This window comes from Betta splendens, chromosome 2, assembly GCF_900634795.4.
Source record: "Betta splendens chromosome 2, fBetSpl5.4, whole genome shotgun sequence".
Lineage (NCBI taxonomy): Eukaryota > Metazoa > Chordata > Actinopteri > Anabantiformes > Osphronemidae > Betta > Betta splendens.
The window spans coordinates 21,776,613-21,787,125 of record NC_040882.2 but is presented as its reverse complement, the minus strand read 5'-3'; the positions used below and the strand labels follow the sequence as shown (position 1 = coordinate 21,787,125).

General features: G+C 43.3%; 3 protein-coding genes across 4 annotated transcripts; 2 read left to right on the top strand and 1 right to left on the bottom strand.

The window, feature by feature from the left end:
- The first annotated feature begins 569 nt into the window (after positions 1-569).
- LOC114848395 (probable E3 ubiquitin-protein ligase RNF144A-A) lies at positions 570-4,417 on the top strand. 2 transcript variants are annotated; one of them, XM_029138874.3, is made up of 6 exons: positions 570-703; positions 1,187-1,354; positions 1,585-1,680; positions 1,769-1,869; positions 2,843-2,992; positions 3,067-4,417. In XM_029138874.3, the coding sequence occupies exons 1-6, from the start codon at positions 613-615 to the stop codon at positions 3,520-3,522; spliced, it is 1,062 nt and encodes a 353-aa protein (XP_028994707.1). In that variant the 5' UTR covers positions 570-612; the 3' UTR covers positions 3,523-4,417. The 2 variants fall into 2 exon arrangements, with proteins under 2 accessions (XP_028994707.1, XP_028994700.1); XM_029138867.3 differs by having other exon boundaries at positions 1,169-1,354.
- A 2,341-nt stretch (positions 4,418-6,758) lies between these two features.
- On the bottom strand, positions 6,759-8,220 carry LOC114848453 (polyubiquitin-like). Its single transcript, XM_029138930.3, has 3 exons — positions 8,081-8,220; positions 7,232-7,390; positions 6,759-7,105 (listed from the first exon to the last, which is right to left on the bottom strand). The coding sequence occupies exons 2-3, from the start codon at positions 7,344-7,346 to the stop codon at positions 6,969-6,971; spliced, it is 252 nt and encodes an 83-aa protein (XP_028994763.1). The 5' UTR covers positions 7,347-7,390; positions 8,081-8,220; the 3' UTR covers positions 6,759-6,968.
- LOC114848423 (E3 ubiquitin-protein ligase ARIH2-like) lies at positions 8,120-10,054 on the top strand. The gene is made up of 4 exons (XM_029138882.2): positions 8,120-8,258; positions 8,356-8,444; positions 9,047-9,199; positions 9,283-10,054. The coding sequence occupies exons 1-4, from the start codon at positions 8,168-8,170 to the stop codon at positions 9,784-9,786; spliced, it is 837 nt and encodes a 278-aa protein (XP_028994715.1). The 5' UTR covers positions 8,120-8,167; the 3' UTR covers positions 9,787-10,054.
- The last annotated feature ends 459 nt before the right edge of the window (positions 10,055-10,513 follow it).

The window sequence follows — 10,513 nt, the reverse complement described above, 5'->3', positions numbered from 1 at the left end:
CCAGGACTTCACACCTGCAGGACTGAACGCAGCCACCTGTCCCTGTCCTCCCTTGCCCATGTTGTTTCTTGCTGAAGATGATGTTTTCGGGGGGTATTTATGTATTCGGTGTCCCCGCCCCAACAATATCAAAACGTTTCACTTTCGATCTCTACATGGAAAGCACCAAACATTTCATCAGCCAAGTCATCATCTTGGCTGCCCACGCTATTCCGACCTAAAACACGCTGACGTCATACTTCATCGCAACACAGCTAAAAATAGAATTATTAGCTTTAATTAAGCGTAGTTGATGTTTCTGTTACATTCAACAGTTGTTCGGCGTCACACGTTTAACAACGCAAAGGGTTGTGATGAAGGTTCTTCTCTCTCCTCCTCATCCTCACGTCTTATTCTCTACTTCACGTTTTGTTGTCAGTCTTTTAAAGTTCACTGAGAATTAAAAACAATGGGCTTGAATGCAAATACAAATGTTAAACACGATGAAATGTTATTGAAACACTGAGACATTGTCAGGCTGAAAGTGAGTGCTTCAGGGCGGATACTTGGCAGCAGGAAACAAACAGCCAAAGGAGGAAACGAACGAACGAGCGGACAAATCCCTCAGATGCGATGTGGTCCAACCGCGGGTCTGCGGACGAGCGGAGGGTCGGCAGCAGGACATGGAGGTGGTCAACGGTGAGCGAATCACCCTGGACCCCAGGTAACAAACAGCTTCTACACAGAACGGGCACCCGCTCCGTTATCTGTAGATATCAGCCCATAGGTTTGGGTAGGCGGCTATTATACACACTAGCAAACAGATGCCGCTAGCTTGTTTGTAGCATTCAGAAGCTTCGGACGTTAAACTTAGGGTTAGCTAACAAAATACAGCTAGCTAGTGGCTAAGTTGTGTTACCGGCTCATACGTATGAGCTGATAACCAGTGATAATGAGCCTTTGAATGGCGTGATAACGTCCGGATCCAAACAGGAGTTATCACGAAGCTGACAGTTAAGTTTAGTGTAGGTTCATACAGTAACTGAAAGTTAAAGATTTTTAAATTTTAAAACAAGAATAATATTTAATATGTGTTGTTATGTACGATTAATTTTAGATTTGCCTATTATTATTTAAAACAAAATATAACACCACAAGCAATAACATTAATATTTGATACTTTCACTAGAACTGACTCTGTCTTCAGCCTCAGATGAGATGAGGCTGAACTCACTGGATGGCCTCCCATATATTCCTCCGCCCCGTCAGTTGCCTCGACTTCCAAGAACCCGTCCAAGAACTCTTCTAAGGTCTCAAACAACTTGGCCTCATGACCCTTTTGTCCTACCATCTGTCATCCTGCCACCACCCCCAGGTACAGTAAGCAGGATGAGTGTGGCCCATGTACATTACAAATGAATGAATGCTGTAAACGGACACAGTAAACAATGAATATGTTTAATGTGAGGAGGCTATATAGGTCAACAGGAGCAAGCGCAAAAGGAAAAAAGACTTTAAGGTTCATAAATGTAAACACAAATCTCATCATAGTGTTCAAATTAAATGTTAAGCGTTAACTTTCTGCTTTTCCTTATTTTTTCCCAGCATTAAGGAGCTTCAGTCTGACGTCTAGTCAGGAGAAGCTCTATGACTCCCACGACCCCACGCTCAGATTTGTAGATAGAGAGGACGAGTTAGACTGTACGTGAGTTAAACCTTTAAAATTAAATCCTTCAGTCTTTGTTCCTGTTTGTTTGTGAGCTCATGCAGTTTATTTCTGTGTTCACAGTTTTGTATGAAGGGTTCACATCTCGTAGAGCTCTGATGTCCTGTGGTCATGCTGTCACACCTACGTCTCTGACCAATTGGTGTCTGAAGCTATTGGATGATGTAAGTTTGTATTAATAATAGGTAATAGTAACAGAGTGCTAAAAGCCACTGGTTATTAGTCACTATTTAAAGAAGTGTCCTATACTCACATCAATAATACAAAAAATAAAAAGTAGAAAACAACACTGTGTAATAGTGTAAAATCTAATTCATGTTAATTGATCCATAGTAGCTCTCTGGGCCCTATGTAAAAGTTGGGCCCTACAATTTAGAAGTAGTATTGACCACTACTGACTATCATGGTGCAGTTAGTTAGAGTGTGATGCTGGTAATATCAAGGCTGTGAGTTTGAATCTAGCAGCAGGATTACTTTTTTTTTTCAAACAACATATCAGTATTCATTCAAAATTTCACTCATTAAATTTCCGTAGTGAAATGCATACCCTATTGAATTAAAGTGTGATGCCTGTCAGATGAGGAGGAAAAGTGTTAAAAGACTGATTTTGTAAACCTGTTAGAGTGAGAGCTCTGCACCTGGCTCTTGGAAAGTAGTTTGAGTGAGCACTCTTACTGCTCTCGTCAAGTAGCACATCTTGGAAATATTTTCCAGTTTGTAAGCTGGCTTCAGCAGTGAGAAGGAGAAACGGTAGCAACTCATGTTCTACAACTTGTAATATAACGCAAGAAACGAATGCCTTGTGTGGACATTTTTCCTTTCTGTTCACTGGCTGTCTAGCAGCACATACTGTAATGCACGCTCTGCAAAGACAGTACATAGAGTATGTAAAGTAGCGCCAACATTGTACAGATAGATACATTACAGATATCTAATATATTAGTGCTAATACTGTTATTATTAACAAAGCTGGTCTCTGTAGCCCTCACAAAGTTTGTGGACCCTTAGAATCGTCCTAACCTCCCCCCTAGTGGCACATGTGGTAGCACTAATCAGGCTGATCATATTCGTGTCAATGGATCTAACATTGACCCACTGATGCCATTAAACTATCAACTTTTCCATGTTTCCATTCAGGGTGAGAGCAGGTTTGTGTGTGGACAAACTGGCTGTAACGTAGAATGGTCTTATGAGGAGGTTTGTAAAATGGCTCTACTGACCCCTGAAGAAAAGAAGCACTTTGAAAAAGCCATGAGCTCCAACGCTGCCAGAGCCAACACCAGACCAGTGAGTGCTTTAATAATGTGCATTCTATCACCTTTACATGATGGTGGAATAATAAACTCCACCTCCCTCTTCAGTGTCCTGGATGTGAATCTCCTGTGGTCAGAACTGACCTGTTTAATCTCAGAGTTCACTGCTCAGTTTGCTCAGTGAACAGAAGTGGGAGCTATGACTTCTGCTGGCAGTGTCTGAGGGAGTGGAAGGGTCCTGATCCACGTTCAGACCGCTGTGACAACGATGGCTGCTGCAACCAGTCAGTAAAGACACTGCTGACCTGCCCGTATGCCGAGTTTCAGTCTGTGGAAGGAGTCAGTAGGTGTCCGTCCATCAGAGCGTGTCCCACCTGTGGCATCCTGCTGCAGCACGACAACACAGAGTGTAAAAACGTGGTCTGTCCTCGCTGTAAGGTGGAGTTTTGTTTTGTGTGTCTGAAGCTCACTGACAACTGTGTGATAACAAGTGACGAATTTGAACCATGTTATAGACGTGTGGCTCCCAGACAGACGTCTATACCTGTTTGGTGGAAGTCCTGATGGAACATCAGCTAAAGTGATGAGCTTCAGTTTTTCTCAAGTCTGAAATATTGGGTTGCAAGAAAACTTGCATCACAACTAATTCTAACCATGTGATCGTAGGGTCGTAGCCTTTCTCCTGCTGCTGGTTTATTTGTTTTCTCCGCCATTTCACCAACAGCTGCGTCATTTTGCCATCACGCTATGCCGTAAAGCATAAAGCAGCTCGACTAATTGATAACCGAAAATCATTATCGATTATTTCTGTCATCGTTTATTGTCGATGACAGAAATAATAATAATTAGTATAATCAATAATAATTGATTCGTTGTTGCTGCCCTACTGTAAACACACACTGTCCTCCAACAATCAATGTGCATATGCATCTCTAATGACCTGAGCAAGAGAACAGTTTAAAACATAACTTAATAAATAATCTTTCTTTAAATAACAGTCATGTTGTTCTAACTCTAATACCTAGTTCCAATTTTGTCCTCTGGTGGACTAGGATCATACTTATAGTCATAAAATAAATATACAAATAAATAGACAAAACTAGAATGGACACATTGAGTTTGTCCATGACAGTAACAGAGGAGTTTTTCTCTGTGATAACATTTCCTTATTCAACTACTAAGCTTTGTTGTCTGTTATCTGGGGTAATAATGGGAAAGTACCTGGGATACAGCTGCTGGAATGAGACCAGCCCAATGTTTGACTAACATGAAGGTCTGTTTACTGTAAATGACTGTGATTATAAAAAACCAATGCAATAACAAAATATCAATGAAACGTAATTACTCAGAATCTTTGGCTTTATGTAGTCAAGGTTTGGACCAACAGCTCACTCTTATACTCACATCTATGCACTTCAGTATTTCCAAAAATAAATTAAATTAATTTTTTTTTTTTTTTTCTGGTTCAGTTTATTCCAGACATCCGCCTGATTCTGAAGCGATAACTGAAAGTACACTGATAATAGCTGATTGAACACTTACTGTAGGTCATTGGTTCTGCCACACCAAGCTGTGGTATGACTGTCTGCTTTCATTTTAGTTCACGCTTAACATGATTCAGGATTCAGAAGGGAACCAGGTCCACATCCACTAAACCCTAAACACATAACCCTCCCCCAGACAAAGCCTCTAGTTTATCATGTTGAACATTATCAGGGCGTCACTGAAGGTTTGCTTGTTTGAGAACCAAACCAAACCATACATCATGACTCACAAACTGGTTCACCTGCTGACCCTTTATCAAGCACACAGGGCTCCTATTTATTTCTGTTAAAACTCTTTCTATTTCCATTTTGTGGTTTTATTTTGAAAGGTTTATCTTGAACTTAATTGTGTTAATGTTTTTACCTGTGTTGCTTTCTCTCCCTCAGTATTTATGCCCTTGTGTTTTTTCTGTCCTTGTCAGATCGTTGTTTTTGTTCAGCCGGTTCACTTTTCTTGTTCTCTAGTTCTGATTGACACCCTCAACTTCCAAATAACGTGCTTCGTTCCCTTTCCCTACACTCCACTGGCCAGAGCTTGTGCCTAAGCATATTTCAAAACAAACATATTTCAAAACAGAAATCACCACATATGTTTGTGACGACCGCTACTTCCTGTTTTCATTTGCTGCCAAGTGTTTGATATCAGCAAGAGCAGTTTGTTGGTTCAAAGATCATTTTAATTCTTGAAAGTGAAACATTTCAATATTAAAGTGCGAATATGAAAGTGCCAACAGTCTTTACAATATGATACAGAAAGAAGCAGCAGAGAAATCATGGTGGTTAATCTGATTATTTTAGGACTTTAAAGGAACTTTGCTCTGAGGGAACCCGCATGAAGTTTTAGGTTTGTGTGTTAGGTGTTGTTGTGTGAAGCATGAAGGGACGGCCCAGGTGATTCAGGTCAGCCTCCATGGACCCTCAGCGTCAGGTGCATCACAGAGTGCGGGACGAGCCGAGAGGAGTTCTGCAGCGTCTCTCCCTTTAAGGTGAGCCTCATGTCATCAGCACGGACACAATTGAGCCCTGAGGCAAAGACGACACAGCAGAGTTACTGCACAGAGACCAGGAAGTTGGTCACGAATCATGACACGTCTCAACGTCATGGTCACGTTGCACTGAAACACAACAAGTTTTGACAGACTAACAAGACTTTTTTACCTAACTAAACTCAACTCAGCTCAGTAAACTGACCCATAGATTCCTGTAGATTCCTTGGTGTGGTTCTTACCTGGGATCTTGCGGGTCTCCGTCGCCACCTTCTCCCTCAGCTGCTCCACCGTCATGTCTTGGCTCAGCTGGAAGCTGGTGGGAGTCCCTGAAGGCAGCAACACGGTGACGGACATGTTGATCCGGTCAGGTTCAATCGCTAGAATGTGAAGAGCTGAGACTGTTCTGCCCTAATATTCAGTGGAGTGTTTGCCCTGAGAATGACTTCCACTTTCGTTTTGCCAATGTTTGTGAGCACATGGGCGTGGTTAGAACATGGAACAGTTCATAGATTATAGTTTTTGACATACGTAATATTAATATTTTAAAACTGTGATATTATAAAAACCTGTTTACTGTAAACTATTTCAATAGATGCACTTTAAACCCAGACACGTCCTACATGTGCACATCTGTGATAAAAACACAATTACCAGCAGTTGTGGATCCCAGAACTTCCCCATAAAATTATAGAGTCACGTTACAACACAACATGTGTATTATGAAACGTTTTACATGAAATTACTGTGAAACTGTGGCAGAACTAAAATTGATGGTCAGTTATCAGCAAATCTGTTGTTTTGTCTTGTCCATCAGGTTGTGCAGCATCACTGACAGCCTTAGCTTTTACAGTTTCAGGAGTGTGTGTTGTCCAGATGTTCTCTCTTAATTTGTGACCTGGTGACCAGACTTCCAAAAACACAGTGTCACACTGTCTTTTCTGCTCTTTCCACTAACATACCACCATTGTGGGACCATCTTTACTTTTGCAGTTGTTCTCTCGATTCCCTTCGACACCTGCCTCGGTTCCGGTTGCTGCCTGTTGTTTATTGTGTTCTTCTTTATCCCTTCACTCCAACGGGTCGAGGCAGATGACTGTCCATCCTGAGCCCGGTTCTGCTGGAAGCGTCCACTGTTGCCTGCAGCAGCGCTGCTCAGTGCTTCTGTCATTAACGCCTTAGAACCTCCAGCCCATCACACACCGTCTGAGCCTAAAGCATTTCCTATTTTAACCCCACAACTTGTTTCTGCAACACGGACACCAGAGCATTGGTTTAAACATTGTTTTATTTCTGTATGTTGGATTTTACTGTAGAAATGTAGTAAAAGTATTTAAAGTCTTTACAGCAAAAAAGTGTAAAACAACCAGAAAATAATGACACAAGGAGGAACAGCACAGTGAAACGACGCACACACTAAAGCTTATAGATTATGAAATAATGTCAGTCCTGGCAGTGACTTCATGCGGGATGGTTCAGTTCAGCCTCCGTGAACCCTCAGCGTCAGGTGGAGGACGGAGGAGGGAAGGAGCTTCAGTCCTGACATGCTGGACGGGTTCTCCAGCGTCTTTCCCTCAAATATCAGTCTGGCGTTATTTGCACTGACGCAGTTGAAGCCTTACAGACAAAAGAGAGGGCGAGAATTCATTAAGTGAGCTTTTTGTGCAGATACGAATGTCACTCAAGTTGTAGGTTCTACCATGAAACAACCACACAGACGTACAGTAACAAGTATTTTAATACCTGGTTTCCTGCGAGTCTGATCCACTGCTTTGTCTCTGAGCTGCTCCACCGTCATGGTGTCGCTCAGAGGGAAGCTGGCGGCTTCACCCGTAGGCAGGAGCACATTCACCGACATGCTGACAGTCACAGACCCTCCGTGGTTCACAGCTGGATCCAAAGCTGTAAGGTACAGAGGGATGAGCAGTTTATAGGCTGCTGCTCCACCCACAGGAAAGCACCCAGCGTCCTCCTCAGGAGCAGAGTTTGACTTTCACTTTGAATCCCTCAGATTCAAAGTGATGACCTCGTTTAACACCAGCTGCAATGGTGCTATTTTAAACCTTGGAATGTCTTTTTCTACAGTAAACACGCAAACTCTGACTGGCTGTGGGTGCGTTATCATGCATATGGGGGATGTGGGTGCATTATCATGCACATAGAGGGTGTGGGTGCATTATCATGCACATCAGGAGCTGCACGTTTTTTTTCTTCAGCAGACGCAATTCCCTCATGAGCTGCCAAACGTTTTTCAACAAGTCTCTTGGCAAATCTTGTCATCAAAATAAGGGCAAATAAATGACATAAACACGAATGACTGGCAGAGACGGGGAATACCAGCTAGTTTGCGTGGTAAAGCCCAGTGCGGGGTTTTCCTGTGGGTTGGGTCACGCGTCTGTTCTCATGCGTGTACAGGTAAATAAACTAAATTACACGTCCGTGTCCGTGATATTTTAGCTCGTGGATCAAACAGATCAGATTGTTTGTCTGGTTTGGAGCAGGTCGATGTGACATAAAAAACTGTCTGCTTGTGGAACTGAGTCTTTCACTTTCTCGTGCTTTCGATTTAGACGTCACGTGACTGAAACTCACCTTAAACATCCTTACAGTTCTGTCCCGTCTCTCCAACTACTCGTTGTCCACATTTCACGGGGAAGAAAATAAAAACAGCGACATAAAATGACCTTAGACTTGAAAATCCCACGCGAGAAGCGCTACGACCCCAACGACTCCACGCTGACGTTCGTGGCCGCAGAGGATGAATTAGGCTGTGAGTACGAGAGCGCGTCCTCGGTCGTTGTGTTCAGTTTATCATGTAAATGACGCAGCAGACGTCGCGTTTTCCTTCGGTGTTTTGTCTGTTAAAGGGTTCGCGTCTCCACGGGCGCTCATGTCCTGCGGACACGTCGCGACGCCGACTCTTCTCACCAGATGGTGTCGCAGGTTATTGGACCAGGTGGGTTTTTTTAGAACACGTGTTTTTTTAGACCAGGTGGGATCTCACCTGAGTTGCAGTGTCAGAGGAAGAGAATGTGAACCAGCAGGGGAGACCAGTTAGCTGTGACACTTCATACTTCAGCTTCTCACCGAGTGATTTTTAGGTTTCATCAGTATAAACATTATTGCTCGTCAGTCAGTCTCAGACATTCCTGATGGAGGAAGTGTAACAGAGCAGTCAGTCAGTCAGGTAATAGTCATACATGATGTTCTACACTGCACTGGTTCTTGTTCATGAGCTCATTGTGCATAAACAAACTGTCCAAGCCAATATTTGTTCATCAAACTCCAGCTGTATTATGATATTATGTATATTATATATCATATTATATAAGTATTATGATCTTAGCTGACAGGTTCATTAACAAATGATTAAACACAGTGGGCTTCATATTTTATATTTGTCAAATTAATTCAGATTCTAACTTCATTTATTCCATCCATCATAGTTCTCGTACCCCGATGGCTCTGACTCCATGTGTGATGCAGGGGTCGTTCAGTGATTTGTCTGCAACTCGTGGTCATAAATTAAAAAGTCCCTGTTTTCATATTTCTATTCAGGGTGAGAGCAGGTTTGTGTGTGGACAAACTGGCTGTAACGTAGAATGGCCTTATGAGGAGGTTTGTAAAATGGCTCTACTGACCCCTGAGGAAAAGAAGCACTTTGAAAAAGCCATGAAATCCAACGCTGCCACCTGCTTTCCCACCAAACCAGTGAGCTCACATCCAAACTCAGACAGTATTTACTGCCCGTGAGGATATCGTTAATACTAAATCCTCCCCTTCTTCCTGTCCAGTGTCCCAAATGCACATGTCCAGTGGTGCGGAGGCGCCGGTCCAGCCTCAGGGTCCGCTGCACCATGTGCCCCGGTAACCTGGGCGACACCTTCCGGTTCTGCTGGCAGTGCTTGAGGCGGTGGAGGGGCCCGGCTCCGCGGTCCGACCGCTGCGCCAGCTACGGCTGCACCAACGAGCTGGTGAAGCTGCTGCAAAGCTGCCCCGAGGCCGCCTTCAAGCGGGTGAGCGGGGCGGCCGGGTGCCCGTCCATGCGCGCCTGCCCCGCCTGCGGCATCCTGCTGCAGCACGACAGCAGGCACTGCAAGAACGTCCGCTGCCTGCGCTGCCGGGTGCAGTTCTGCTTCGTGTGCCTGAAGCGCACCCGAGACTGCTGCACCACCAGCGACATATTCGCCGCGTGCTCTAGCGGCGTCGCCCCCAGACAGACGTCCATTCCCGAGTGGTGGAGGAAGAAGAGGCAAGAGCACAGGGCAAACGTTATTCAGGCTTCAGTTTGTTTGTAGGTCAGATGTCAAATCTACGTTTGCAGCATTTTTAAAAATGATAAAACTCTCTTTCTGACATCAATTTTACACAAGTTCAGGTAATTATCGTGCATTTTCACTTACATTACTCACGTACGGTTTTTACCAACCTCTCAGCTATTTTAAATCATTATTTAAAATCTGTAAACCTTGTATTCTTCAAGGTGCTCCTTTATGTTTACTGTTAAACGCAGACACAGCTCAGAGAACTGAGCTAAAAGAGTAAAGATGCTGAGATGCTACTGTTTTTCTTTTGTTTGTCATTTGTCCTTGTGTGTGTGAAAGGTTTTAAAAACATTTCATATTAAAAATAAAAGTTGGGGTAATTGTTAACGTCGACTGGTTTTCTTTAAGTGTCTATGAAACTTCTGCAGGACGCAGATATTCGTTTATTATGTTAAATGTTGTCAACTCAAATGTTCGGGTATTTCCAAATTTGCGTGACTTTATTTGCTAGAATCTGACAAATTAATGCCAACATTTTGATTTTGATTTCATGCAAATGCTTGAATGCTTTATTTAGTTTTAAACAGTTTAAACACGTGTAGTTCATTATATACCACATTCAGACGCTAAAAACCCTTAATGACTGTTGCTGATGACTCGTCAGCGTCTTGTTTTGCCAAAGCTGAACCTGCGCACGTTTTGCACAAACCACGTGACCGACTGTCGTCGACAAAACAGGGTGCGCGCGTCTGATGAAGCG

Coding starts and splice junctions, on each gene's coding strand:
- LOC114848395 (XM_029138867.3), top strand. CDS start 613: ATGTGGTCCAACCGCGGGTCTGCGGACGAGCGGAGGGTCGGCAGCAGG. Junction 1,355..1,584: donor CATCCTGCCACCACCCCCAG/GTACAGTAAGCA, acceptor ATTTTTTCCCAG/CATTAAGGAGCTTCAGTCTG. Junction 1,681..1,768: donor TAGAGAGGACGAGTTAGACT/GTACGTGAGTTA, acceptor CTGTGTTCACAG/TTTTGTATGAAGGGTTCACA.
- LOC114848423 (XM_029138882.2), top strand. CDS start 8,168: ATGACCTTAGACTTGAAAATCCCACGCGAGAAGCGCTACGACCCCAAC. Junction 8,445..9,046: donor GTCGCAGGTTATTGGACCAG/GTGGGTTTTTTT, acceptor ATTTCTATTCAG/GGTGAGAGCAGGTTTGTGTG. Junction 9,200..9,282: donor CCTGCTTTCCCACCAAACCA/GTGAGCTCACAT, acceptor CTTCCTGTCCAG/TGTCCCAAATGCACATGTCC.
- LOC114848453 (XM_029138930.3), bottom strand. CDS start 7,346: ATGTCGGTGAATGTGCTCCTGCCTACGGGTGAAGCCGCCAGCTTCCCT. Junction 7,106..7,231: donor TCAGACTCGCAGGAAACCAG/GTATTAAAATAC, acceptor TTTGTCTGTAAG/GCTTCAACTGCGTCAGTGCA.